This window comes from Tiliqua scincoides, chromosome 7, assembly GCF_035046505.1.
Source record: "Tiliqua scincoides isolate rTilSci1 chromosome 7, rTilSci1.hap2, whole genome shotgun sequence".
NCBI classification, from domain to species: Eukaryota; Metazoa; Chordata; class Lepidosauria; order Squamata; family Scincidae; genus Tiliqua; species Tiliqua scincoides.
The window spans coordinates 76,554,626-76,582,149 of NC_089827.1; the positions used below are offsets into that span (position 1 = coordinate 76,554,626).

General features: G+C 44.5%; 1 protein-coding gene across 2 annotated transcripts in view; it reads right to left on the minus strand.

Moving 5' to 3' along the window:
* TNPO3 (transportin 3) overlaps positions 1-4,438 on the minus strand; it is a 291,077-nt gene extending 286,639 nt beyond the window's left edge. Inside the window, exon 1 of one of the 2 annotated variants that reach the window (XM_066634005.1) lies at positions 4,089-4,438. In XM_066634005.1, the coding sequence (XP_066490102.1) occupies positions 4,089-4,232 (144 nt within the window). In that variant the 5' untranslated portion in view covers positions 4,233-4,438. The remainder of the gene's footprint in view (positions 1-4,088) is intronic. The other variant, XM_066634006.1, reaches the window with a different exon arrangement.
* Positions 4,439-27,524: the final 23,086 nt, after the last annotated feature.

Consider the following 27,524-nt stretch of genomic DNA (forward strand, 5'->3'; position numbering starts at 1 on the left):
GCAAGCTACTGCAGCCAAATGGAGATGGTTCTGGGTTTTTGCCAGTTGCAGAAAAGGTGAAAAAATATAAACAGTAAATGTAAACCATCAACATTATCTAAGCAAAATAGTTTTTGGTTCATTATTATTATTTGAACATAAAAACAATTTTCTCTTTGTATTGAATAAAGTTCCATGCAAAATCCTACAATATCTACTAGAGGCACAATGCAATAACTGTATACCAGTGTTTCTCAAACTGTGGGTTGGGACCCACTAGGTGGGTTGCGAGCCAATTTCAGGTGGGTCCCCATTAATTTTGGTATTTTATATTTAATATTTTAGACTTGATGCTGCCATGGTGTGTGACTGCATTTGGGGAAATCTTACAGATCTGAACAGGTTACTATGTATATGGTTTTAACAACGACAGTCAATGGAACTTACTCCTGGTTAAATGTGGCTAGGATTACAGACTGGGACAGTTAAAAATTTTCCTGCTTGATGATGTCACTTCCGGTTATAACATCACTTCCGGTGAGTCCTCACAGATTCTCATTCTAAAAAGTGGTCCCAGTGCTAAAAGCGTGAGAATCACTGTTAAACACAAACAACAATCTTTCCTACAAAGTTCTAGTTTTCTGGAAAAAAAATTTACAATCTGACTCCAACTTAAAAGGCAATAAGAACTATCAGTAAATCTTAATATTAAGGATAAAGCATATATTTCTAAACATAGGCCTTTTGTTCTACATGCCTCAGAAGATGCAGAAATTTGAAGATTACTGAAATTTATTTTCCTGAAGCACAGAAGAATTGCATTTGCCTAAAACTGCACACAAGCATGTTTCAACATTTGTTCCCCACTGTACTACTTTGCATAGTCCATCTAATGGCCTACTATGATGTTCAAGCATCTTTAATTTATAAGAGCTTTCTATTACCACATTGTGTGCCTTACGCAGCATTACGTTTAGAGGCTAGTCAACTACATTTGGAACTGTTACCATGGGTTACGTCAGTGGCGTCACTAAGACTCACGTCACCTGATGTGGGAGGCTTGCATGTCACCCCATGCAGTGGGCGGGGCAGCACCCCAGGTGATGGGCATGGTGATGTACCATCGCCCCGCCTCCACTGGTTTTTTGGCTGTACCTTTTGTTAGAACACCGATATTTCAATGTGGTTTATTTCATTGCATTCTGCATGAAATTACACATTGATTGATATATAACGTGATGGTATAATTTCTCCAAACTCTGATTTTAGTGATTTTGAAAACTTGTAGAGTCTCTCTCTCTCTCTCTCTCTCTCTCACACACACACACACACACACACACACACACACACGCATACACCCCTGTCAACTTACTAACACCTTATTGCAGCAGTTCTCAAACTTTTAGCACTGGCACCCACTTTTTAGAATGACAATCTGCCCAGGACCCTTTGGAAGTGATGTCATGGCCAGAAATGACATCATCAAGCAAATTAAAATAAATTATAAATAATTAAATTTAAATGAAATAAATAATTAAATAAGGGGGAGCCAGTTCTGTTCCACCAAGTGAATGTTCTTTGTAGTCTGCCTGCAATAACCCCCCCCCCAAAAAAAAAGAATCAGTGAGATTTCCAGCCCTCCCCAGTGCCCAGTTTAAAGTTCCTCTATTTCAAACATATCAATACAAAGCCCCACCTGGCTTTGCAAGTGTAAAATAGAAAACATTCCCCATACCAGTTCAAGCCTCTTTTTTGTCCTTTTCAGTGAGGGGAGGGAGGCTGCCTTCTGTAGCATTTGTTGCACTCCAGTTCTATCGGATCGGGACCATTCTGGTGTCCTCACATTCCCCTTTGTCTGGCCTAATCACAAGCCAAGGGACGTCTGCCTACTCACAAGTAAATGCAACCATACGGCTTAGTTTCATTCTCCATAGGGCTCAATACATTCCTCAGCTGGAAGGAAGGGATCTCGTTCTTGGTGCTTTTGGGGGGCTGCATTCATTGGACAGGGACCATTTCGGTCTCATTGGATTCCTCTCAGCCTGCCCTCTCCGAAGGACTATGGTATGTTCACCTACTCACGAGTAAACGCGCGATACGGCTCAATTTCACTTTCCATAGGGTTTCATGCATTTTTTTGTTCTCTGGTTTTTTGGCCATAACTTTTGACAGAAAGGAGCTATTTCACTCTTGTTTTTTGCATTGCGTTCTGCTGGAGATTCCGCATCCAATGGTATATGGCATGATGGGGTTGTTCCTAAAACCACGATTTAAGCGTGTCATTGCCCCATGCGTGTCACGCCCCCTTGTGTCACCTGGTGTAGCCTGCACACACACCCCGCAATGCCACTGGGTTAGGTTCTTTAAATATTGGCTACATGTCTGCATTACAACTGACCAGAACTATTTCTTTTTTAAGAACGATCCGATCCCTGGGTCTTATTTTATTCATTAAGGAAATACACTCTAGAGCATCCAATCCCTGGGTCTTATTTTATTCATTAAGGAAATACACTCTAGGGCAGTGTTTCTCAAACTGTGATACTCACTAGATAGGTTGTGAATCAATTTCAGGTGGGTCCTCATTCATTTCAATATTTTATTTTAAATACATTAGGCCTGATGCTACCTTGGTATGTGACTACATTTGGGGAAATGTTACAGATCTGTATTTTTAACAGGTTACTATGTATATGCTTTTAACAACAGCAGTAAATGGGATTTACTTGTAGGTAAGTGTGGGTAGGATTGCAGCCTAAGATTGTTAAAAATTTCCCTTCTTGATGATGTCACTTCCAGTTATGACATCACTTCCGGTGGGTCCTGACAGATTCTCCATCTAAAAAGTGGGTTCTGGTGCTAAACGGTTGATAACCACTGCTAACCACTGATTATCTGTGGAAATCTTCGGCACTTGATCTGAAGTTAGGGTGCAAAAGATTCTTTTGGCTAGACTGATAGACATTGATAGCAAGAGCTTTATGCAAAACCTGTTCACCATTTCAATTGCACTTACCTTTAACATATTGGGTTAGGTCAAGATACCTGTTTTAGATTGATAACTCCCAGGTGCAACAGGCTTATGTGATGGTTAGATGTAATGTATTCCCATCAAACATCCTCAAAACTAGATTTGAAGGTGTGGGGAAATTAGGCTAAATGTTGTTCCTGTAATGTGAAGAACCTTGAAACTGTGCCCCATATATTTTTGCATTGTCCTTGGTGCTTTCCACTAATTTGGATACGGATATTATTCATGCCTTGTTAAGCAGCCGATGGTGAGGCATTCATGCATTCAATAACAAATTATTTACAATTAGTTATCCAAAAGTAGACAGTAATTATTAGATCCCAGAAGGCTGTTTTACAATGTGAGGTCTAGCCTATTATGCAATATATTAATTGTAAAAGATAGAATGTGCAACTTGCTTGAGCTTCCCATACAATGATGATTCTCACATGTGTCATGATTATATATGTATTTGCATAATTGCCAATAAAGGTTTAGTAAGTAAGTACAACTAAGATGTCATCACCAGTTACTTCTGGTGGCCAGACACAATGCATAAAACGCTGATAAGAGGTTCTGATCAGACAGGAAAGCTTTTCAGAGTATGTGAAAAGCACGGCCTGATCAGACTAGCCTTCTTTTGCTGCTTTTCCTGTTTTATTGCTGGTCTTGCTGCCAGATGATATGGGTCTGGGGGTACCACCAGATACCACCTCAAGTACCACCGGTTGTACAAGTACCATGGGTTGAGAAACAATGCTGACGACCAGGGGTTGGGAACCAACTTCCAAAAAGTGGCCAAATCCTGGGATCTGTCAGTAATAAAAATGCATGCATTTTCAGTAGATATGCACATGCTTCCCAGAGAGCTAAGGTAAAAGAAACATAGAGAAGCACATGACCAGGCAGAGAAGGACTGAAACGAAGTGCCCTTGATCTGCATACACTCTAAACCTCTAAGCCTGCTGAAGAGAAAAGTTGCTGCAACTGATCATTTTACAAACAAGAAGCGAGTAAACTGTTCAAAAGTTCTCTAACTTCCATTACTACACAAAAAGACCAGAAATTCTCTCCATAAAAAGACGCCCGCCACGCTCACCGATCGCTGGAGCTCCCCGAGCCAGAGGCTGGCGCGCTCCTTGCCGCTGGGGTCCGGGTCGTGGTAGAGCGCCTGCACCGCCTGGTACACCACCTGCAGGCTCGGCTTCCCGCCGCCGCCCCCGTCGCCGCCCGCGGCGTCCATCGCGCCCGCCGCGCCGAGCCGCCTCAGGCCTCCCGGGCCATCCGCGCCGCCGCGAGGCTTCGAAGGCAGGCAGGGGGACCGACGGGCGGGCAGGCGCCGGCGTCTCCCCGCGGCACTCGCCGCTCCCCGCGCCCCCTGGCCGCGCCCGCTCCGCTCCGCCCGCCCGGGCCTCCTCCGCTCGCAGTGCTCCCGCCCGGAACACACCACCGCCAGCCGCCCAGACGCACTTCCGGCCGGAGCGCCGGCAAAAGTGTCCGGGCGGCGCGCGCCAACCAGGAAGCGGCCGCTCCGCGGAAGCGCCTCGCGCCCGCCGACCCGTCCTCCTCGAGGGCGAAGCCGGAACTTCCAGAAGTTGCCGCGGAAACACCGCCGCAGCGTCGCAAAGTAGCCTCTCCTGGGAGCGGCTTCCGAGTAGGCGCGCGCAGGGCCGGCTGAGGGTCGCGGAAGAAGCAGGGACCCCGGGCGGCTGCTGAGCCGAGCAGGAGGAGCGGATCTCAGCCTCTTCCCTGCTGTGCGCAAAGCGCAGTTGAGCCCACCCAGTGCAGCTGCCAGCGGCCCCAGGCAAGGGAACAACTACCCTCCCGCCGCAGGATGGAGCCCACAGATGGCCCCATGTGACCCTGCCTGAAGGACGGACCTGCCCACCTCCCGCACAGATAGCAGAGTCCCGAATCTTGTTGGACATGATGGCTGCTCAGGGCCCAGTCCTCACCATACTTTCCTGGGAGTAAGCCCACTGAATCTGATGCGGCTTACTTCTGAGGAGACAGGCCTAGAAATGGGCTCAGGCTCCAATCCTCACCTTTTTTCAAAAATCACCAGCATAAATTAAGCTTCAAATATTAATTTGCAAATTGCTTTGTTTCAAAAATGGGCAAATTTTGCATTAATCCAGAGCTGCCTATATCATGATAGGAAAAAAATCTCTCTTTTTCCACATGATGAATGCTGTTATTGTTTTATCACCATATCCTATACTATCAATGCTTTCTACAGTTACTTTTGTGCCTGCTATAGACTCAGTTCTCATTACTTTGAGAACCAACCCTGGAATGAATGGATTTTCCCTTCAGCAGGCTCATATGTATGTACATGTATATGCCTTTTATGATTAGGGACCAGGCAGAAAGGGGAAAAATCCTTACTCTTTATTTGCTGCATATTCCCCTGCCTTGGAACATAACAGCAGGGCCCACACCTAAGCAGGGCCAACACCTAAGTTTCATTAAATCATACATTCTGTCTCCAACACTTGCTATCTAGATCAGCATAAGAACATAAGAACAGCCCCACTGGATCAGGCCATAGGCCCATCTAGTCCAGCTTCCTGTATCTCACAGCGGCCCACCAAATGCCCCAGGGAGCACACCAGATAACAAGAGACCTGCATCCTGGTGCCCTCCCTTGCATCTGGCCTTCTGACATAGCCCATTTCTAAAATCAGGAGGTTGTGCATATACATCATGGCTTGTAACCCAAAATGGAAGTGACATCATCAAGCAGGAAAATTTTTAGCTGTCCCAGCCTGTAATCCTAGCCACATTTAACCAGGAGTAAGTTCCATTGACTGTCGTTGTTAAAACCATATACATAGTAACCTGTTCAGATCTGTAAGATTTCCCCAAATGCAGTCACACACCATGGCAGCATCAAGTCTAAAATATTAAATATAAAATACCAAAATTAATGGGGACCCACCTGAAATTGGCTCGCAACCCACCTAGTGGGTCCCAACCCACAGTTTGAGAAACACTGGTATACAGTTATTGCATTGTGCCTCTAGTAGATATTGTAGGATTTTGCATGGAACTTTATTCAATACAAAGAGAAAATTGTTTTTATGTTCAAATAATAATAATGAACCAAAAACTATTTTGCTTAGATAATGTTGATGGTTTACATTTACTGTTTATATTTTTTCACCTTTTCTGCAACTGGCAAAAACCCAGAACCATCTCCATTTGGCTGCAGTAGCTTGCTGGTTAATTTCTAATTCTGACTGTATTTGTAAGAACATAAGAACATAAGAACAGCCCCACTGGATCAGGCCATAGGCCCATCTAGTCCAGCTTCCTGTATCTCACAGCGGCCCACCAAATGCCCCAGGGAGCACACCAGATAAATTATTATTTATAATTATTTGTAATTATTTGTAATTATTGCTTGAATAAAACAAAAGCATTTATACCAGTGGTTCTCCGACTTTAAGCACCAGATCTACTTTTTAAAAAGACACTGTCAGGACTCACTTCACTTTATTAAACTTTATGAAAAAGGTGGTCTAGAAAGAAATAATATTCAGGTATTTACAAGTAATATTTTATGTTTTTGTTTGCAAAATATTCAATCCATTTCTCATGATGAGGCATAACTAAGGAATAGCCTCATGGCTTGAGGGGCTTAATGTTGTGCCCCAGCTTTCACCTGCCCCCACTACCTGATGTTGACAGACTTGGGGGAAAAAATCAGAAAAAAATGCTCAAATATTTATCTCCCTATTTTTACACAAGCTTGCAAACTGCAGTAGCTCAGTCTTTGCAAACTACAGGAGCTCAGCTGTTTGCAATTAGCAGCTGTCTTGAAATTGCAGGACCTCATCTCATTGCAGAGCAGATAGCAGCTATCTGATTTTTGAATAGCATCATGGCTTGAGGGAATTAGTTATGTAATCTTTCCATCATCTATGTGATGGCACTGCTAGGCACTACATGACCCACCAAAAATAGAGCTGCAATCCCAGTTTGGGAAATACTTCCCTAAGTGTTTCCATGGATAAATGAAAATCATTTATTACCAGCCTGAAAGAATTCTTACCAGTTGAAATACATCTGTGAACTAAGAAGTGTATGTACAAATTTTTAAAGTGAATTGCACTGTTTTGTTTGAGAAGCAGTTTAAATTATTCAGTTAATGGAGAAGGAAAGGTAAACACAGGGGAAAGGTTTAAAAATGTTGTAGTAGAAGTGAGAATTGGAAGGAGTCGTGCAGGTGAAAATGGCATACTGATGTCTGCGGAAAGATATTATGGATAAAACATACCTTTATAGTTAGTGCATGGGTGCTCTAGGTCAGTGGTTCTCAAACTTTTTAGAATGACAGGCTGTAGGAACCCACTGAAAGTGATGTCATTAAGCTGGAAGCAATGTCATGCCTGGAAGCAGCAACATCAAGCAGGAAAATTTTTATCATCTCCCCATACAACAAAATCAAATCAATTAAGTAAGTAAATTAAAGGTTTAAAATAAGGACAGAGGGCCCTCATAACTGTGGATCCCGTAACCATGGATTGAGTTATCTGTGGATCACGTCCACAAGGCCTCCTATATGCGCTCCCTCTGGAATTCCTCCAGAGGGTCAGCTTAGAAGAGGCTGCAGATATCTATCCACGGCCTCTTGATAGGCTCAGACTGAGCATTGCATCTCAAAACACATGACTCCTAGTTTCATGGAGAAACCAGAAGTTAAATTTTTAATGCTTTCTAAGAGACTCAGAGTGGCTCCTTGGTTTCATGATGAAGCAGCAGGGTAGACATTGGGCAAAAACTCATGCTGAATCCAACTAGACACACAAATTGAGCTTGTTATACAGCCTATTCCATGGCAGTGATAGCAGCAAGAAAATCTTTTTTCTTGACTACCGCAGAGAGCCATCCAACAGAGTTGTACTACTCCATCAGGCTCCTCCCACTGACCCGGAGGAACAGACAGTCATCCTCTGTGACATGTTTGCAAAGCACTTTGCAGATAAAGTTCATCACAACCACAGTGACAATGTCTGGTAATATCCTCTTGGTGTCTACTTGCTCAGTTTCGTGGGACTATTTTCAGCTTGAATAGTCTGAGGATGTGGACGGCCTCCTTTGGAGTGGGAGGCCATCTGCCTGCCTGCTTGATCCTTGGATTATTAGATCTGCCCACGTGGGGTTGGCTGAGCAGACAGGGAGGATGGTTAATTCTCCTAGATGGAGGGGGTCCTGCTACCAGCCCTGAAGCAGGTGGTGGTTCAACCTCTTCTGAAAAAGACCTCCCTGATCTCCACTGTGCTGGATAATTATCAACCAGTGTCTAACCTCCCATTTCTGGGCTGGTTGGTGGTGGCAACTCAACTCCAGAGGGTCTTGAATAAAGTGGATTATCTTGATCAATTTCAATCTGGTTTCAGACTAGGTTTTGGGACAGACATAACCATGTCGCCTTGGTGGATGACCTACATCAGGAACTGGGTAGGGGGAGTGCATTCCTTTTTACTGGACCTCTCACTGGCTTTCAGCGCCATCGACCATGGTATCCTTCTGGCCCAATTGGCCAAGTTGAGATTGAAGGCAATGTTCGGCGGTGGCTCCACTTCTACTTGGTGGATAGGTTCAGGTGGTGGTACTTAGGGATACCTGTACTTAGGCACCCTGGCCTTTGAGTTGTGGAGTGGCACAGGGTTCTATTTTGTCCCCCATGCTATTTAATTTGGAGTGAGATGCCACCAGTATGCTGATGAAACTTAACTCTCACCATATTCTGATATAGTGGTGGAGGCCCTGGAGTGCTGCCTGGAGGTGTTTGAGAACTGGATGATGGTTAACAAGCTGAGCTTAAATCCAGACAAGAGAGAGAGAGAGAGAGATTTTCCTGGTTTGGAAATCCATCATGCAGATGCCAATTTTAGAAATGGGCTATGTCAGAATGCCAGATGCAAGGGAGGGCACCAGGATGCAGGTCTCTTGTGATCTGGTGTGCTCCCTGGGGCATTTGGTGGGCCACTGTGAGATACAGGAAGCTGGACTAGATGGGCCTATGGCCTGATCCAGTGGGGCTGTTCTTATGCTAAGAGTATTGCCCTGCACTGAACAGGGTTGCACTCCAGCTGAAGGAGCAGGTCTGTACCTGGATTCGCTGTTGCTCATGGATTCCCAGATGGTGGCTGTGGCCAGTGGAGCCTTTGCCCAGCTTGGCTGGTGCACGCACCAGCTGCGGCCGTACTTGCATCTTACAGACTTGGTGACATCAAGACTAGGCTATTGTAACACTTTCTGTGTGGGGCTGTTCTTGAAGATGGTTTGGAAACTGCAACTAGTGCAGAAAGTGGCAGCCTGTGTGCTCCTGGCGGGCGGCAATTTGATTCTGTCTGACTGTTACTCTGGTGGCTGCACTGGGTGCGCATTCATTTCTAGGCTTAATTCAAGGTGTTGGTTTTGACCTTTAAGCCCTGTATTGCTTGGGGCCAGGATATTTAAGAGACCGCCTTCTTCAGTATAATCTCACTTGTCCTCTCCAGTCATCAGAGAGGGCCCTTTTACAGGTGTTGCCACCTATGGAGGTGGATTGGTGGAGGCAAGGAATAGGACTCCATAGTGGCACACATTCTATGGAATTCCCTCACTCTTGGTCTACAAGGCTTTCTTGCAGGGCTTTCCTGTTTTATTTTACTCTCGTCTTCTGAGGTTTTGACTTTTTAATATGGATATTTAAGATTTTTAAGCATTAGTTTTATGGGCTGAAGTTCTTTTTAGCGTTTGCTGGTTCTTTTGCTCTTGGTTTTAATTAGATTTTTAGATTATATACTGTATAAGGAATTATTAATATTTATATTTTTTATATTGTATTTTATGTATGTTAACGTTGAAAACTGTTTTGAATGCTTATCTCTGGTTCTCAACCGCTGTGCTGCGGCACACTGGTGTGCTGTGAGGCTGCCTCAAGTGTGCCACGGGATCAGAGGAGGCAAGCAGCAGCCACGTGCCGGTGTGCAGGAGAAGCGGCTGCTTTGAGCCTCAAGCAGCAGGCAGCACAAGCAACAGAGCAGCCAGCGAAGGGACTGTTCGTGGCTGCTTTGCATCCCATGCACTGCTAAAGAGTCTGCTTGGAGCTTGCTCTTGCTATTGAGCACGACTCAGGCTGCAACCTTACCCTCACTTTCCTGTGAGTAAGCCCCTTTGGCTATTATGGGGCTTACTTCTGAGTAGACATGCATAGGGTTGGGCACGAAGGCAGTTGTTGCCTGCGTGCTGATTGGCCAACCAGAGAAGCCTGGAGGAGCCAGGAGATGGGAGCTGCTGAGTGAGTGAGAAGAGGGAGCCAGAAGCAGGCAAGCAAGTACATAGCTAACAAGTCTACTGAGGCACCCAATGTAAGGACTGCCTAACTGATAAGGTTCCTTGAAAGTTCCTTTTCCTTGCCGAGTTGCCTGCAACTCCCCAAAGCAACACTCCCTGCACTTTGGGGCTTTTAGCGGAAGGGCTCTGGGCCACAATCCTAGCCACACTTACCTGGGAACAAGCCCATTGACACTAATGAGGCTTACTTCTGAGCAGGCATGCATAGGATTGAGCTCTGGGGCTGCAATCCCATTCACACTTTCCTGGGAGTAAGCCCCATTAACTATAATTAACTATAATGGGGCTTACTTTGAAGGAGGCATGCATAGGATTGTGCTCTGGGGCTGCAATCATAAGAACATAAGAACAGCCCCACTGGATCAGGCCACAGGCCCATCTAGCCCAGCTTCCTGTATCTCACAGCGGCCCACCAAATGCCCCAGGAAGCACACCAGATAACCTCATTCCGGCGCCCTCCCTTGCATCTGCCATTCTGATGTAGCCCATTTCTAAAATCTAAATCTAAAATTTCTAAACTGGGGGAGGGGGAGAGAGGGAGAGAGAGAATGTGAGGCACTGATTCTGTATCTTTGGAAAGTGCGGACAAGGGAGGAACAGTAAGAGAGTTGCTAACTATGATTGTGAGATTAAAGTCAATGGGGCTTACTCCCAGAAAAGTGTGGATGGGAAAAGTGCACTCTGCAGGAGCCTGTGGCCTCTGGGACCCCAAGTATCTCTGGGAGCTAAGTGCCAGGTAAGGTACTGTGAGTTTAGCATCTGGGTGAGGAGAAGGCAAGTGGACCTCAGAGTTTTGGAGAAGGAGAAGAGGAGGACAAGAAAGAGAAGGTAAGTGTACTCTTTCTAACTCTTTGTAATTCTAACTCCTTGTTTTCTAGCTTTAACTTTAAATCAACCCTAAATCAACACTGAAATTTAGCTGCACCTAAGGTAGCACCTAATCTAACCTAAGGAAGGGAATCTAAGGTCCAAGGAGGTAAGGGCGATAAAAATAAATACGTAGGTGTGTACATAGGTCTACTCTGAGCAGGAACAGAGTCCTATTCGTGAGTAAGAGCCCAAGGATCAGGCACTTGGGAAAATAAATAAAACTGAGGAGGATAAAGTGGAAAGCAAGTTTTTCTACTTTGTTTTAAATTAACCCTATACTTAACCCAAGTTAAACTTAATCTAAGTTAGAACATAAACTAAACAGTTCAGTAAATTGGGACAGGATCTAGGTGAGAACAATAAATAATTAAACACACAAACTCAAATAAAAACTAGCTTGAGGTTGAAAAACAGCCCAGCCTAAGAGAACAGACCTACATAAGAACATAAGAACAGCCCCACTGGATCAGCTTCCTGTATCTCACAGCGGCACACCAAATGCCCCAAGGAGCACACCAGATAACCAGAGACCTGCATCCTGGTGCTCTCCCTTGCATCTGCCATTCCAACATAACCCATTTCTAAAATCAGGAGGTTGTACATGCACATCATGGCTTGTAACCCGTAATGGCTTTTTCCTCCAGAAACTTGTCCAATCCCCTTTTAAAGGCGTCCAGGCCAGACGCCATCACCACATCCTGTGGCACGGAGTTCCACAGACCACCCATACGCTGAGTAAAGAAATATTTTCTTTTGTCTGTTCTAACTTTCCCAACACTCAATTTGAGTGGATGTCCCCTGGTTCTGGTGTTGTGTGAGAGTGTAAAGAGCATCTCTCTATCCACTCTGTCCATCCCCTGCATAATTTTGTATGTCTCAATCATGTCCCCCCCTCAGGCGCCTCTTTTCTAGGCTGAAGAGGCCCAAACGCCGTAGCCTTTCCTCATAAGGAAGGTGCCCCAGGCCAGTAATCATCTTAGTCGCTCTCTTTTGCACCTTTTCCATTTCCACTATGTCTTTTTTGAGATGCGGCGACCAGAACTGGACACAATACTCCAGGTGTGGCCTTACCATCGATTTCTCCAAAGGCATTATAATATTAGCCATTTTGTTTTCAATACCTTTTCTAATGATCCCAAGCATAGAATTGGCCTTCTTTACTGCCGCCGCACATTGAGTCGACACTTTCATTGACCTGACCACCACCACTCCAAGATCTCTCTCCTGATCTGTCACAGACAGCTCAGAACCCATCAGCCTATATGTGAAGTTTTAATTTTTTGCTCCAGTGTGCATGACCTTACACTTACTGACATTGAAACGCCATTCTGCCATTTTGCTGCCCATTCTGCCAGTCTGGAGAGATCCTTCTGGAGCTCTTCACAATCATTTCCGGTCTTCACCACTCAGAAAAGTTTGGTGTCATCTGCAAACTTTGCCACCTCACTGCTCAACCCTGTCTCCAGGTCTTTATGAAGAGGTTGAAGTGCACTGATCCCAGGACAGATCCTTGGGGCACACCGCTTTTCCTTCTCTCCATTGTGAAAATTGCCCATTGACACCCACTCTCTGCTTCCTGGTCTTCAACCAGTTCTCAATCCATGAGAGGACCTGTCCTCTAATTCCCTGACTGTGGAGTTTTTTTAGTAGCCTTTGGTGAGGGACTGTGTCGAACGCCTTCTGAAAGTCCAGATATATAATGTCTAGGGGTTCTCCCACATCCACGTGCCTGTTGACCTTTTCAAAGAATTCTATAAGGTTCGTGAGGCAAGACTTACCCTTACAGAAGCCATGCTGATTCTCCCTCCTCAAGGCCTGTTGGTCTATGTGTTTTGAGATCCTATCTTTGATGAGGCATTCCACCATCTTACCCGGTATGATTTCAACCGGGGGGTGGATTCAAGATGGCCACCTGGTAGGATCCCTGCTACTGTGCTCCTGCTTTATGCCCTGATATTTCTCTTTAGTTGGATCCTTTGATTCTTTTTCCTCCTCTGGATGCTTCCTGAGTCCTGGTAGAGCAAAACAACACTACCAGTTGTTTCCAGTCTGCACCCTTGTCTTTGGATTACAGTGGATTTTAAAAAGCTGCTTCGATGGGGAAGAGGAGAAGGCATAAACACTCCCCTGGACAGGGCAACTCTCCTATCAAGTCAGCCAAGCAGCTACGTCTGGAGGATCTCCCAGCATGGTCAGACACAGTAGGTGAGCTCATGAATCTCGCTTCTCCCAACAGATATGAAGCTCTTCATGTTTCCAAATCAGAGGCAGAGAGGAATTATCAGTCTCCCCTCAGTCATACTGGCACAGCGTCAGCCTGCCCTCCCTCACCCACCCTTTCAGCTCCCTCTCCACAGGATAAGCAGTCATTATCTCAGCAGAACGATCCCAGTAACTGCTTCTTGACCTTGTTGGGCGATTACAATATTATCATTGGAAACACGCTCCTTTTTGTATGTAAACAGCTTAATACTATTCTTGCGCAGCTGGACTCACTTCACAAGGCCATTCAACCGCCTTTACCTTCCCTCTCTGCTCAAGCTTTGGGTCTGAACTTTAACAAGCCAGGGGAAGCTGAACTGCTGGGGCTGCGTGAGAATCTGGATTGTGGAGAAGCTGCCTATTGTTTGTTGAAAAATCAGATACTGCTGGAATTCCAGGATTCTCCCATTCATAAGGGGCGCTGGGCCAATAAACTGAGGGCAAAAGACTCTCTATGCAGATTATTATACCTTGATCCATCTCAGGCTGACTGTGTTGATCTGCAGGAAATCATAAAACTCCCTTGGATTCCCCAGTCTCCAAATTGGACCCGGCTTCTTTTGAAGTTTGGCACCTCTCAGATCCCAGGCCAGCTGCATGGGAAGAGTTTGTTTCTTCGGTCCTTTGGCATTTTCTTGCGGAGGGTGTTTACCGACTTGATTATTAAACCTCTGCTCCCAAGGTACAAAATGCAGCCTCCCCCTCCTCTCCTTCCATCCAGCCTTGCGCAGGCTGGCTCTGTGCCCAGTCACTGGAGGAGAGATCATCGTACCCAGAGCGTGGGAGTTGCCAATTGCTTTTCTCCTGATTCAAGCCCCTTGGTGCTGCCTTGTGCTAATGAGTTAAGGTCTGCAGCTGACTCTCTTGGAAATGCTTTGCTTCACCTGAAGTCTTCACTGCACAAGCCACAGGCTTTTGCTTTCTCCCAGCCAGTTAATTCAACAATTGGCTGTTCAACTGGTGCAGCTTCTAATAGCAAATGGCAGGTCCAGCCTTCTGGCACTGGCACCGAACCTCAAGCACCAGACCAGGCACATTCTTCGTTGATTTCTGAGATGATGGGAGCTCCGTCACCCTCTGTCTGCATACCCCCCCTAACTGGAGCAGATGAGTCTATGGATAGCTCTCCTTCTGAAGCCTTTAAGCCTGTGCTGATGAATGAATCAGCCAGTGAGGTGGACTATCTCAATGGAGTGGGTTTGCAGTGCCATTCAACTAACACGGAGGAGGTCCTGCATCATGTTGTGGCTATCCAACAATTGCCTAGAGACTCAGCCCAGGTCTTGTCATCTTCCCCAAGCTCATCACAGCCTAATATGAACTCCTTATCTAAAGCCCTGGATGGGGTACCATCAGGGGCAACATCTGCTGCTCCCTGCGATGAGGAATTGGAATCAGCTCTTGTGTCCTGTAAAGCTTTGCCAAAGATTCCTGGCTCCCACCTACCCTCCAGGTTCCTTGGGGACATAGAAGTGAATGACCAAAATTCAGGTTCAGCTAACCCAATTACTACTGCCCTCCCAATGCATTTACCTACTGACGACCATTCACTCATTGCAAGGGCGCTCCCAGCCCCCAAAGGCCCCTTGTCAACGGAACAAGGCCCTAGGGCAGATCCTCCTGCATTGTTGGCTAAAGATCTGATAATGGAATTACAGCTGGAGGGGGATGACATTGTGGAGGGTGCCATCAGCGCCTTTAAGGAACTCACAAGACCAGAACAAATAAATATTATCAGATCCCTGGACAGGGTTAAAGCAGAACTTCTCAATTATAATACGGAAACTTCGACCTATGAAATCCATTCTCTGACCCTTCCAGTGCCAGCATCTGCTCATCAATCTGCTTTAGAAGTAGCCACTGAGGCAATTCCCGTCCCTTATTCCAGGGATTTTACACCTTCTCCGGTGACCAACTTAGCCCTGAGTAGCTGCATGTCTCATCATCCTTCTGGTGCTGAGTGTCCATCAGGAAGCAAAGATTGACTAATTAATGCTTCTCCAGCCCCTGCTACTTCTTCCCAACTAAAAATTCTTTCCTGGAACATTGCAGGGTGGAAGAATAAGAAAAATGACAGTGGTTTCTTAAGCTATCTTAGAACCTTTGACATTATTCTGTTGCAGGAGACATGGGCTTTGGACCATCTGTATATCCCTGGCTACAAGGCTTTTGTAGTACCTGCAACTAAATCCACCTCTAATGGTCGTCCTTTGGTGGGCTTAGCCAGCTTTGTACTGAAGCAGTTTAAGTCATGCCCTCTAGACATCATTCCAGGCTGTTGCAAGATACAAGCACTGAGGGTGTCTTTTGCAGACATTGACTTAATTTGCGTCAACACTTATATCCCTCCTTTGCTTAATAGTTTACAAAGGACCCAGCTCTGGAATGATCTATCATCATGTATGAATGACCTCAAGAGGGCCCACCCCCATGCTGAAATTCTTTTGCAGGGCGATTTAAATGCCAGGGTGGGAAATTCAGCAGATATCTTTCGCAGAGCCTGGGATGTGGTTGATGACAGCTCCCTCCCCCCCATTTGCGCATTAAGCAGGCGGTCCAAAGATGCATACTATAATGCTAATGGTATGGCCCTTGCTAAGTTTTCCATCAGCTCTAACATGATCTGGCTCAATGGTCTAAGAGAGTTCCCCAACGCTGATGAATTTACTTTTGTATCCTCTCGTGGTGCCAGCGTTGTGGATTACATTTTAGTTTCCACTAAAATGAAACATCATGTGAAAGATTTTGCCATTGGGGACCTAACCCTTAGTGACCATCTACCTTTAATCTTGGTCCTTGACCTCCATTCTGGGAGTGTTCCATCACAAGCTGAGATGGATACAAATCCAGAGGGTAGGTATAAAATTGTGGCTAATAGCGCCCTTTCCCCTAATTTCCATCGTCTAAGTACGGAACCAGCAAGCAGAGATTTTTTATCAGCCATTCTACAGGATCCGGATCCTCTTGTTCAAATCAAATCCTTTGAAGGTTTTATTGGTCACGTTTTTAAGGTTTTGAGTACGAAGCCTAAGTTGGTTGAATCCTGTGGTGCATTTGACAAAAAGGATTGGTTTGACAGTGAATGTAGGAATCTTAAGGTGTGTATTAGGGCTTCTTATTTAGATTTTAGAAAATACAATGACTCCAAGTGTTTGGTTAAATACTCTATCCTTAAAAAACAACTAAGTGTTTTATTGACAGAGAAAAAGAAAAGGTTTGTTTTAACTCAGTGGAACAAGCTGCATCAAGCAATTCAACAAAAAAATAATAAACAATTTTGGGCAGTTGTAGCAGGTTCGTGTAGATCAGAAACATACGACCCTGCTATTATTCCATCATCTACATGGGTTCAACACTTCACAGACATTTTTTACGATAAGAGCAAATCCCCAGACGCCTACCCTGACTTTACCTCTGTGGATCTGCCTATCTGGCCTCCTGTGACCCCTGAGGAAATTAAAGAACTAATTATGCAATTGAAGCCAGGGAAGGCTGCAGGTCCAGATGAAATACCACCTGAGCTTTTAAAAGGCGATCCGGAATGGTGGGCCCAGTTACTTGCCCACGTCTTTACAGTGATTGACAGTTCTGGCCTATTGCCCAATGTCTGGCTTACAGCGACAGTTATTCCTATCCATAAAAAGGGTGACCCTACCACACCAGGAAATTTTCGGCCCGTTAGTTTGCTTTCTGTAATAGGTAAGATTTATGCTAAATATCTATGCAATAAACTTACTCTCTGGGTTACTTCGCAAGGCATCTTAGGCCCCGAGCAATCTGGCTTCTGTCGGGGCAAATCAACTTTGGACAATTGTTTGATCCTATCTCATTTGGCCCATAAGCAGGTTAGGATATGCAAGGCTCGCCTTTATGTAGCCTTCCTTGATCTGAAAGGTGCCTTCGATTCTGTGGATAGGGAGCTTCTTTGGTCCAAGTTGGAAAACATGGGGATTGATAAAAGATTGTTGCTACTGATTAGGTCCCTCCATCTAAATACTTCATGCAGGGTTAGACGCTCCTGGAGTGGGAATCTAACTCATTCCATCGCTACCAACAAAGGGGTCAAACAGGGCTGTGTCTTGGCCCCCATGCTTTTCAATCTGTTTCTAAACGACCTTGCCCCATCCCTGAAGGAAATAGATAGCCATTGCCCGAAGCTTGGCGCAAGCCAAGTGCCGCTACTTCTGTATGCGGATGATGCAGTACTGATATCCCGTACTAGGATTGGCCTAAAACGTCTGCTGAATCGCACTGAAGAGTATCTTCTGTCCAACAAATTGCAAATCAACTATGCTAAATCTAAGATAATGATATTTGCCAATAGATGGAAGGCTTTTAAGTGGTCTTGTAATGGCAATAAAATGGAGCAGGTTAAGCATTTCAAGTACCTGGGAATCAACTTCCATTACAGGCTCACTTGGGCTTTTCATCGTAAGGCAGTGCAGAACGCATCCAAACTGGCGTCCTCAGCTATTTCCCGTTTCTTTTTTACCTGCGGCAATGGTTATGTTCCAGCTGCTCTGGAGGCATTTAAGGGAAAGATTCTTTCCCTGGTCCTTTATGGCTCTCCCATCTGGTATAAGGCTATTACCCAACCATTAGAACGCATTCAAGCCTCCTTTCTGCGGAAGATTTTGGGTTTACCCAGGTGCGTTCCCTACTCGGTTCTGTGTCTTGAGGTGGGGTTAATTCGGCTAAAGACGACTGCTTGGCTTAGATTATTGAAATTTTGGTTTAGGACTTTATTTAACCCTACCCCCTCTGGTCTAATGCTCCAATTATTGTCGGATTCAGTCCTGCCATTAGAGATCACTGATCTTCTAACCAAGCTCAAGTCAATAGGGCTGGACACTGCAGAGCTAGGCATGATTGGGTGTGATGCTGCTTACAGAATCGTCAAAGAAAGAATTCTTGACATCGAACAACAAGAGCTGTTTAGTGCCGCCAGAACCACATGCTCTCCACTCTATCTCCATGTTCCAATCAGTTTTGGGAAACTGGCCTCCTTCTTTTATCACTTGGAGTGCCCACAGGCTCGGAGAGCATTCACACTTGCAAGATGTAATGCTCTTCCATCAGCCGTGTTATCGGGCAGGTTCAGTGGTATTCCCTACTCGGAGAGGAAATGCAAGTGTGGTAGGGATTGTATTGAGACCATAACACATACCCTTTTCTACTGCCCACTTCATGATGTCTCACGCAAGAAATATCTAGGCCCTTTGCTAACTAGGATGCAGGGCTGGGAGGACTCAATCATGCTTCAGTCTCTCCTTTCCACATCTGACTCTGAGACCCTTGATAGGGTCGCTGCCTTTTTATCTGGGGTAATTGCCAGGCAGAGCTCTGGAACTCTGGGCAGTATGTGAGGAAAAGACTGATGTCTATGTTGTGGTGTCTTTGTATATTTTTGTTTTGTTTTGTTCTTTCTCTGTATTTTATGCCAATAAAGGTCTACTGAACTGAACTGAACTGAACTGAACCCGGTATAGATGAGGCTGACCGGCCTATAGTTTCCCGGGTCCCCCCTGTTTCCCTTTTTAAAGATAGGCGTGACATTTGCTATCCTCCAATCTTCTGGCACCATGGCCGTTTTGAGGAACAAGTTGCATATCTTAGTCAAGAGATCTGCAACTTCATTCTTCAATTCCTTAATAACTCTTGGGTGGATGCCATCAGGGCCTGGAGACTTATTGATCTTTAATTTATCAATGAGGTCTGAAACATCTTCTCTTTTAACCTCTATCTGACTTAATTCCTTGGTCAGGAGGGGCTGTTCAGGCAGCGGTATCTGCCCAAGGTCCTCTGCCGTGAAGACAGATGCAAAGAACTGATTTAATTTCTCTGCCAACTCTAAATCTCCTTTTATCTCCCCTTCCCCTCCCTCACCATCCAGAGGGCCAACCTCTTCTTTGGTGGGTTTCCTGCTTCTAACGTATTTGAAGAAGCTTTTATTATTCCTCTTAGTGTTGCTGGTCATGCGTTCTTCATAGTCTCGCTTGGCCTCCCATATCACCTTCTTACATTTCTTTTGCCACAGTTTATGTTCCTTTTTATTCCTCCTCATTAGGGAAGACTTCCATTTACGTAAGGAAGCTTCCTTGCCCTTTACAGCCTCTCTAACTTGGCTTGTTAGCCATGCGGGCACCCTCCTGGATTTAGTGGAACCCTTCTTTCTTTGCTGTATACACCTCTGCTGGGCCTCCATTATTGTTGTTTTAAGCAGCCTCCATGCACTCTGGAGAAATTGGACTCTTTTTACCTTCCCTTTCAACCTCCTTCTAACCAGCCTCCTCATTTGAGGGAAGTCCGCCCGTCAGACGGATCGAAACAGATCGCAGCAGCATCACTGTTCCCCAACGGCTCCGTAACAATGACATCTCTAATCAAGTCCTGTGTACTGCACAATATTAAATTCAGAGTCACCTGTCCTCTGGTGGCTCCATGACTAGCTGCTCTAAGGCACAGTCATTTAGCATGTCAAGGAATCTGGTCTCCTTTTCGTGACTGGAACACAAATTGACCCAGTCTATATGAGGATAATTGAAGTCCCCCATGATTACAACCCTGTCCCTCCTTGTCACCTCCCTGATCTGTTTCCTCATTTCAAGGTCATATTTGAAGAAGTTTTTATATATTTCTTCAAATATATTTCTTCATATTTGAAGAAGCTTTTATTATTCCTCTTCAAGCTTTTATATATTTCTTCAAATATATTCATATTTGAAGAAGCTTTTATTATTTCTCTTAATGTTGCTGGCCATGCTGTTACGTGAAAATCCCCTTTTTCTTTTAGTTGTGATTTTCTCTCTATATCTGGTTGTGTTACTATGGACTAAAATATCATGCTGGCCAAACTTCTCACACAGGCCACATTTCCAAAACTCTGGTCAAGTCGAAGGCTCATGGTTACACAACCACCACCTCCTCATGGTCACACATTATGGGAGGAAGTCTGGCATCTTAAATCATTGTTTAAGTGTCTCCTACATTACTGTATTCATTGTATTGTTTCAACCCAATCACTGTTTAACTGCCTTCTTGGGTTGCTGATTCATTGTATTGTGTAAGTAAGCCAGCCATTGACCCCATTGAATTTTGCTGATAACTGATCCTTTCAATGTTTTACACACTCCAAGCACCCTGCTGGGTGGTAGTAAGCAAGCTACAATCTGGCTCAGCTCTGTCTGAATACCCTTTTTAAGAGAGGGCTTCCTCCCACATGCTCTCTCTGGCTCTCTTTCCAAGGACCAGCACATCTGTGTTGTGTCAGAGGGTCCTATTCGCAGGACTCTCCCCCCCATCCAAATGCTCTACAGGATAGGTAACTATCTTGCGCCTGGAATTCTTTCCCTTCTTCCCCCCCTTTTTTCTCCCCTTCTCTCCCCATCTTTAGTTAGTTGCTGGGGGGTCTTCCGGTCAGGGCTGGGAAGGGGAGAGGAGTCAGTATCTCTTGCTCAAGGCTGGGATTAATTGAATAGCAAACATGACTAACAAGATCCGAATGCCTGCCAAAGGGAGGAAATGACAGAGCAAAAGCCCGTGCACAGATTGCCCAGATCGCCTAGAAAGGGGAAACCTGAAGAAGAGAAAAAAGAAACAACTGAGAATGGAGAGCTTCTTCCCCTCCTCGACCCCCACTGGATCTGAGTGTGCTGTAAGTACAAGTATTAGTCTTACTGCAATGGCAACTGAACCTGTGGAATCTTCAGATGACTCAGCAATAGGGGTGCCTATTAGCAGATTGTGTCCAGCTGAAATGAGGGGAAAAGCTAGAAAAGTTGGAAAACAAACCTCTCCCAGACAGAATCATAAGACTAATGGTGCCCAGATAAGGCAGTCTGCCTCAGATTGCACTTTCCAACAATTAGGAGAAATCTGTTTTATATCTGCAGAGTCACTGCTAGTGATACTAGGTCGCCTAAACAAAATAGAAGGGCAACTAGAAGCCATAATTCAGAATCCATCTCAGCTAACTCTGAATGCTGCCAGGTTCCAACCTCCGGTAATTAACGCCGAGGACGCCATTAAATCATCCTCCTCCATACCAGAGACAACAGACTATAGCAGCGCACAACACGGAAAACAAAGGAAAGTGCAGCAATTATTCCAAAACAATCAGATACTAATTCACTTCCCCAGAAGAGATGCCCACCTTTGGAAATCTAAAGAAACAATACTCCAGTCTCTTTCCCAACTTTTGAACTTTCAGGTTGTTCATTCAGATATAAACTATTTTTATTTCTTACCCGCCCAGTCAACGTATAAAAGACTTTTTCTTGACTTCTGCTCAGCAAGTGTGCCTCAGCAGATATTTCACATAGCACAAAGGCTCAGAAGATTTGATATCTTCCCTCAGTGCGTTTTTAAAGAGCTAGGCATCAGATCATTAATCAGGAAAAAAGCTAACATCTAAAAGATGTAGAAGTCAACATCACTGGGAAGACAGATATGCCAACATCATGCAATTAAGATCTTCATGGTACAGTATCTGCAAGACAAGCTACTGTGAAGGATAGACATCAAGTACATGGGCGTGATGAACTGGAGGATCTGCAGATAAGATTGGACAGTCTCTTAGAACAAAGTAGACAACCCAACCATGGACATGAAGGAAAAGATCTGGTATCTGAGATGACAAGTGAGGCGAGTGAGCCGATGGAGTCTGATATCTCCATAGGACTGAGTACACCATCAAAAAAGCTGTCAAATCCTATTACAGAAGCTGCTAATATGGTCCGAGTCTCTATGGCAAAGGAATTGTGCTTTGGAAAACAACAAGGGAGCTTTAGTCTCCCTCTAACAACCAAAGTGGGAGAAATGACTAATCGTCCGGGACTGCTGCTGGCTCCAGACCCTCACTTCAACAACATAACAGCTCTTCTTGCCCCAGATTTGCTTCATTCACCATGCAACTCACAGCCTCTAACTGAGGGGGTAGATAAAGAACATGCCAAAGAACACTCTTTAAGGACTCTTCTGCCCAGCTCTGAAGAGCTTCCAATTTCTGATAATGCCCCCCAAGGTTTGTCCTTTGACCCCTTATAAACAATGAAGCCATCTGCAAAATCTGATTCTTTCAACTGTAATATAAGCTACCAGTTTATGGACCAGTTGCCTCAACTAGATGTGGATGAGGTCAAGCTGACTAGGGAGGCCCTGGAGGCATTCAGAATCTTACCTCATCAGGAACAACGACAGACTGTGCAGAAAGTGGAAATGCTCTGGAAGGAGCTGTCGGATATGATGCAGACCACACATCGCCTTACTTCATGTGAGAGCACATCTTCTCCACCGGACTCTCCAATGGTTTCCTCAGACAAAGACCCTTTCATAAGGGTGACCTATCAGACTGAGATGCATCAGGAGTCCCCAGTCAGGGGAAGCATGCCTTACTCCCTCTCTCTTGGGGGCTCTCCCTCTACAGTGCCTCCTCCAGTTGGCTCAGCCTGGCTTCTGAGTGTGAGAAACAGCCCCTTAACCATCTGCTCCCTCCTCCAAAAGAGGCCATTGATAGCGAACACTGCTGTCTAGATGATAAAATGGAGGGTGTGGTGATGGAGATGCCCAATACATCTATTCAAATTAAACAGCAACCTGCCTCTACTGTTTTAGAGGAACCCATGGCACAACTCTCCCAGCTTTCAGCAGTGGATATCCAACCAAGTCAACAACCATTCCATCTTGTTCCTGATGGAACCCCAGCCGTAGCAGCAACAGGCAATGCTCTAGAAGAGACAAATCTGTCGGATGGATTGGAAACCAAGCTAAGATTGCCGGAGTCCATTATGCTTGAGCCAGAGCTACAACCACCTGTCTCAAGCACGCAGAGGGGCTCAGAAATTCAAATTCCCTTAATTCCATCAGACTGACTGCTTCCACATCGACTCCCTGAAGCCCTCCAAGGTCAACTGAAAATCCTGTCTTGGAATATTGCTGGCTGGTCAGCAAAGTCACGGGAGAAAGTGCTAGATGAAATCCTAAGGGATAGAGATGTCATATTGCTACAGGAAACATGGGCTACCTTACCCATTGAGTTTGAAGGGTTCTCTGTAACATCACTACCAGCGCGGAAGAGCGCAGCAAAAGGTCGTCCTGCTGGCGGTCTCGCCATATTAGTGAAACCAGTTTTTAAGCATGAGTTGCTGTTTATGGCCGATAGCTATTGTAAAATCCAGGCAATTAAGCTGAGGTTACCACATCAAAGTCTTATGGTTATAAATGTGAACATGCCACCTGTCAATGACAAAGCGGCAACCGAAAAGCAGTGGGTATATTTTAGTGGCATGTTTAATGAACTAACTGGCAAATTTCCTTCTCTCCTACCAATAATTTCTGCGGATTTTAACGCCAGGGTGGGACAAAATAATGACATCTTCCATCAAATCTTAGATCTGCCTACTGATATGACCTTATCAGAGATTTGTTTCTCTGAAAGGCCATCAAAAGACAGAACAATTAATGTGGCTGGGCTTCTTTTGGCTAAATTCTGTATTACCAATGGCCTCACTTGGTTAAACGGCCTAGATTATCTGGGGGATAAAGGAGAGTATACCCATATTTCAACTAGAGGTATGAGTGTTATTGATTACATTCTGGTTCCCTTTTATTTTCTCCCATAGATAGTGAATTTTAGAGTTGGATACCCATAGTCTAGTGACCATTTACCCTTAATATGTGATTTGGCCTACTTCTCAGATTGCCACCACAATTCCCACTCAGGTGGAGGACGGTCACCCTGACACAATTAAAAGAATTAAATGGGATGCAGCCACTAAAGAGTCCTTTTGCGCACTACTACAAACTGAGGACATGTTCCAGTTGTCTACTCTAGATCCAGATAACCAACTAGGGATTGTGACCTTATTCAAGGTTTTAATATCAACTCTCCAGAACAAACTGGGCTGGATAACTCCACCTCAAAGAACAGAAGGTGGGAGAAAGAACTCTGCCAAGCTTGAGCAGACTTGCTTGACACTGAAGTTCGCTGTACGCAGTGCTTACAATAAATTTCGAGTAACTAATAGTAGATTAAATTTACTACAATATTTTAAGCTGTCTGCCCAACTCAAGGAAGCTATTAAAACTTTGTTACACCACAATGCAACAGCAAGATGGTCACGTTTAATTAAATCTGTGAGATCTAAAAATGCCAAGATTTTTTGGCAAATTATATCAGGCTGTTTCTATAAAAACTCATTTGGTTTCACAGCAATTCCAGCTAAAATGTGGGAAGCACATTTTAAATCAATCTGATGAATCTAAACCCGTCTCCATTGTTAATATGCCACTCCTGTTAGATCTCCCTGATTGGCCTGCAGTCTCAGTGGATGAAGTTCTTTCACTCATTAAGCAGTTAAAACTGGGTAAAGCAGCGGGACCAGACTCAATTCCTCCTGATATTTATAAAGAAGCACCAGAGTGGTGGGCCCCAATAATTGCAGAACTTTTCACTAGAATTGATAAATTTGGGGTACTTCAGGACACTTGGACTAGATCTATCTTGGTTCCCATCTTTAAAAAAGGGGATAAAAAACTTCTCCCCAGCTACAGGCCAATCAGCCTTTTAGACCTGGCAGGGAAAATGTATGCTTCCCATCTACTTAAGAAACTTTCTGCCTGGATCTCGGACCATAACATCATAGGCCCAGAGCAAGCGGGTTTTAGGCCAAATAAGTCTGCAATTGATCAGTGTGTGGTATTATCACACCTAATCTTCAAACAAAGGACTCAAAATAAAGCCCGACTATATGTGGCCTTTTTAGATTTAAAGTCGGCCTTTGATTCCATAGATAGAGATAGACTCTGGGATAAACTTGAGAAGATGGGAGTGGACAAAAGGCTATTAATATTAATTTGTGCGCTTCATTTAAATACCTCATGCCAAGTGAAATTATCTCCGAGGGGTGGCCTCTCGGCCCCAATTCCAATCAACAAGGGGGTCAAGCAGGGGTGTGTTCTTGCTCCCACCCTGTTCAATCTCTTCATTAATGATCTGGCTCCCTATCTAGCAAACTTTGATACGCATTGCCCCAAATTAGGTTCAGTGGATATCCCTCTCCTTTTGTATGCTGATGACATGGCCCTGATATCTCGAACTAAAATAGGATTAAGGAAACTGGTTAATGCCTGCATAGAATATTTTACCAACAATGCCCTTCAGCTAAACTTTGAAAAGTCCAAGATTGTGGTGTTTGGGCACTCTTGGAAATCACAGTCTTGGCTTTCAATGGTAAAACAATACAACAAGTAAAAGAATTTCAGTATCTTGGTCTCCGGTTTCACTACCGGCATTTCTGGTCTTCCCATCGTCTTACAATAATTAATTCATCCAAACTAGCTGTTCAGGCTATTACTCGCTTTTTCTTCTCTTGGGGTAATTCATTCATTCCAGCTGCTCTCCAGGCTTTTAATGCCAAAGTTACACCTCAAATTTTGTATGGCATTCCTGTTTGGATGCCAGCATTAAATGATTCAATTGAAAAGATACATTCTAATTTTCTATACAAGATCTTAGGTGTACCGCATTGCGTTCCCTTTGCGGCACTTTGCTTGGAGACAGGCCAATATAGGCTGGAGTTTCTAGCTTGGTCCAGTTTCTTAAAATACTGGGCCAAAGTGTGCTTCAGGGCTGACCAAAACCCATTGTTAAAGGGGTTATTGACTGACTCGCTGTTGTCTCCTTGCTTAGCTCTATTTAATAAGAAAATTAGACAAATGGGCCTCAAGGAAGATCTACAAGGAGCTGCTACACTTGAGACTTCTATCAGGCTCTTGATAACAAGACTAATAGACATAGAAAGGCAAGAGATTTTGGCTGCAGCACAAAAAAAATGTTCACCCCTAAATTTCCATCTTAACAATACCTTTGGTCTACAACCAAAATACCTGTCCTTCTTAGAGTGCCCCTTTGAAAGGAGGGCTTTTACATTAGCCTGATGCAACGGTGTTACCTTCTAATGACCTACTTGGTAGGTTTAGAAATGCCCAGAAGGAAGAACGATTTTGCAATTGTGGCCTCAGAGAGGTAGACTCTCTTCCACACATTGTTCTGCATTGTGCTTTTAATCAGGTGCTCAGAGACCAGTATCTCCCCTCATTATCTGGAAACAAAAAAGCTCTCTCTGAGATCACCTCTTTACAACTTTTGCTGGCAGGTGAATTTGAATCTGTGACCCTTCCAGTTGCTAAATTTCTACATGTGAGCAACTTGAAGCGGGCTAAGTTGCTGGTTCTAAGCAACTTGGAGTAACTGTATAAGCAAACTGGTGTGTTTTAACTCTTATTTCCTATCTCTCTTTTAATATATACTTTCATACATGACTGTTTGGAGATATTAGTTGTAAAACTATATGCCTAATAAAGGTTTGTTGTATGTTGTATGTATGTAGTTGCTGGGGTTGGCAGATCAGGGACCCCTAAAATTGTTCCCTACAACCTTTCCCTTTTCTAATTTCCTCAGATGCACCAAATACTCTTTACACGCAACCACCATGAAAGCTAGGTACACTGGATTCTAGTATTAGGACCAAGAAAAATACACTTATCATTTCTCCGTGTGCATTATGTTTACTTTTGTGCTTTTGTAATAAAACTATAATCTTTTATTGAAAGTTGTCTTTCTCTCAGTCTCCTCTTTAAGCAAAAGTGAATTTCTCTGCATTACGCTGTCTTATTATCCAGTCTGCAATCCTAAGGTTCCAATAAGGGCAGTGTAATAATTCCCCAAACAAAACAGCTCTTTTGGTAACAATGCGTTCCTCATAGTCTCGCTTGGCCTCCTGTATCACCTTCTTACATTTCTTTTTCCACAGTTTATGTTCATTTTTATTCTCCTCATTAGGGCAACACTTCCATTTATGGAAGGAAGTTTCCTTGCCCTTTATGGCCTCTCTAACTTGGCTCATTAGCCATGTGGGCACCCTCTTGGATTTAGTGGAGCCCTTCTTTCTTTATAGTATATACCTCTGCTGGGCCTCTATTACTGTTGTTTTAAGCAGCCTCCATGCACTCTGGGGAGATTGGACTCTTTTTACCTTCCCTTCAACCTCCTTCT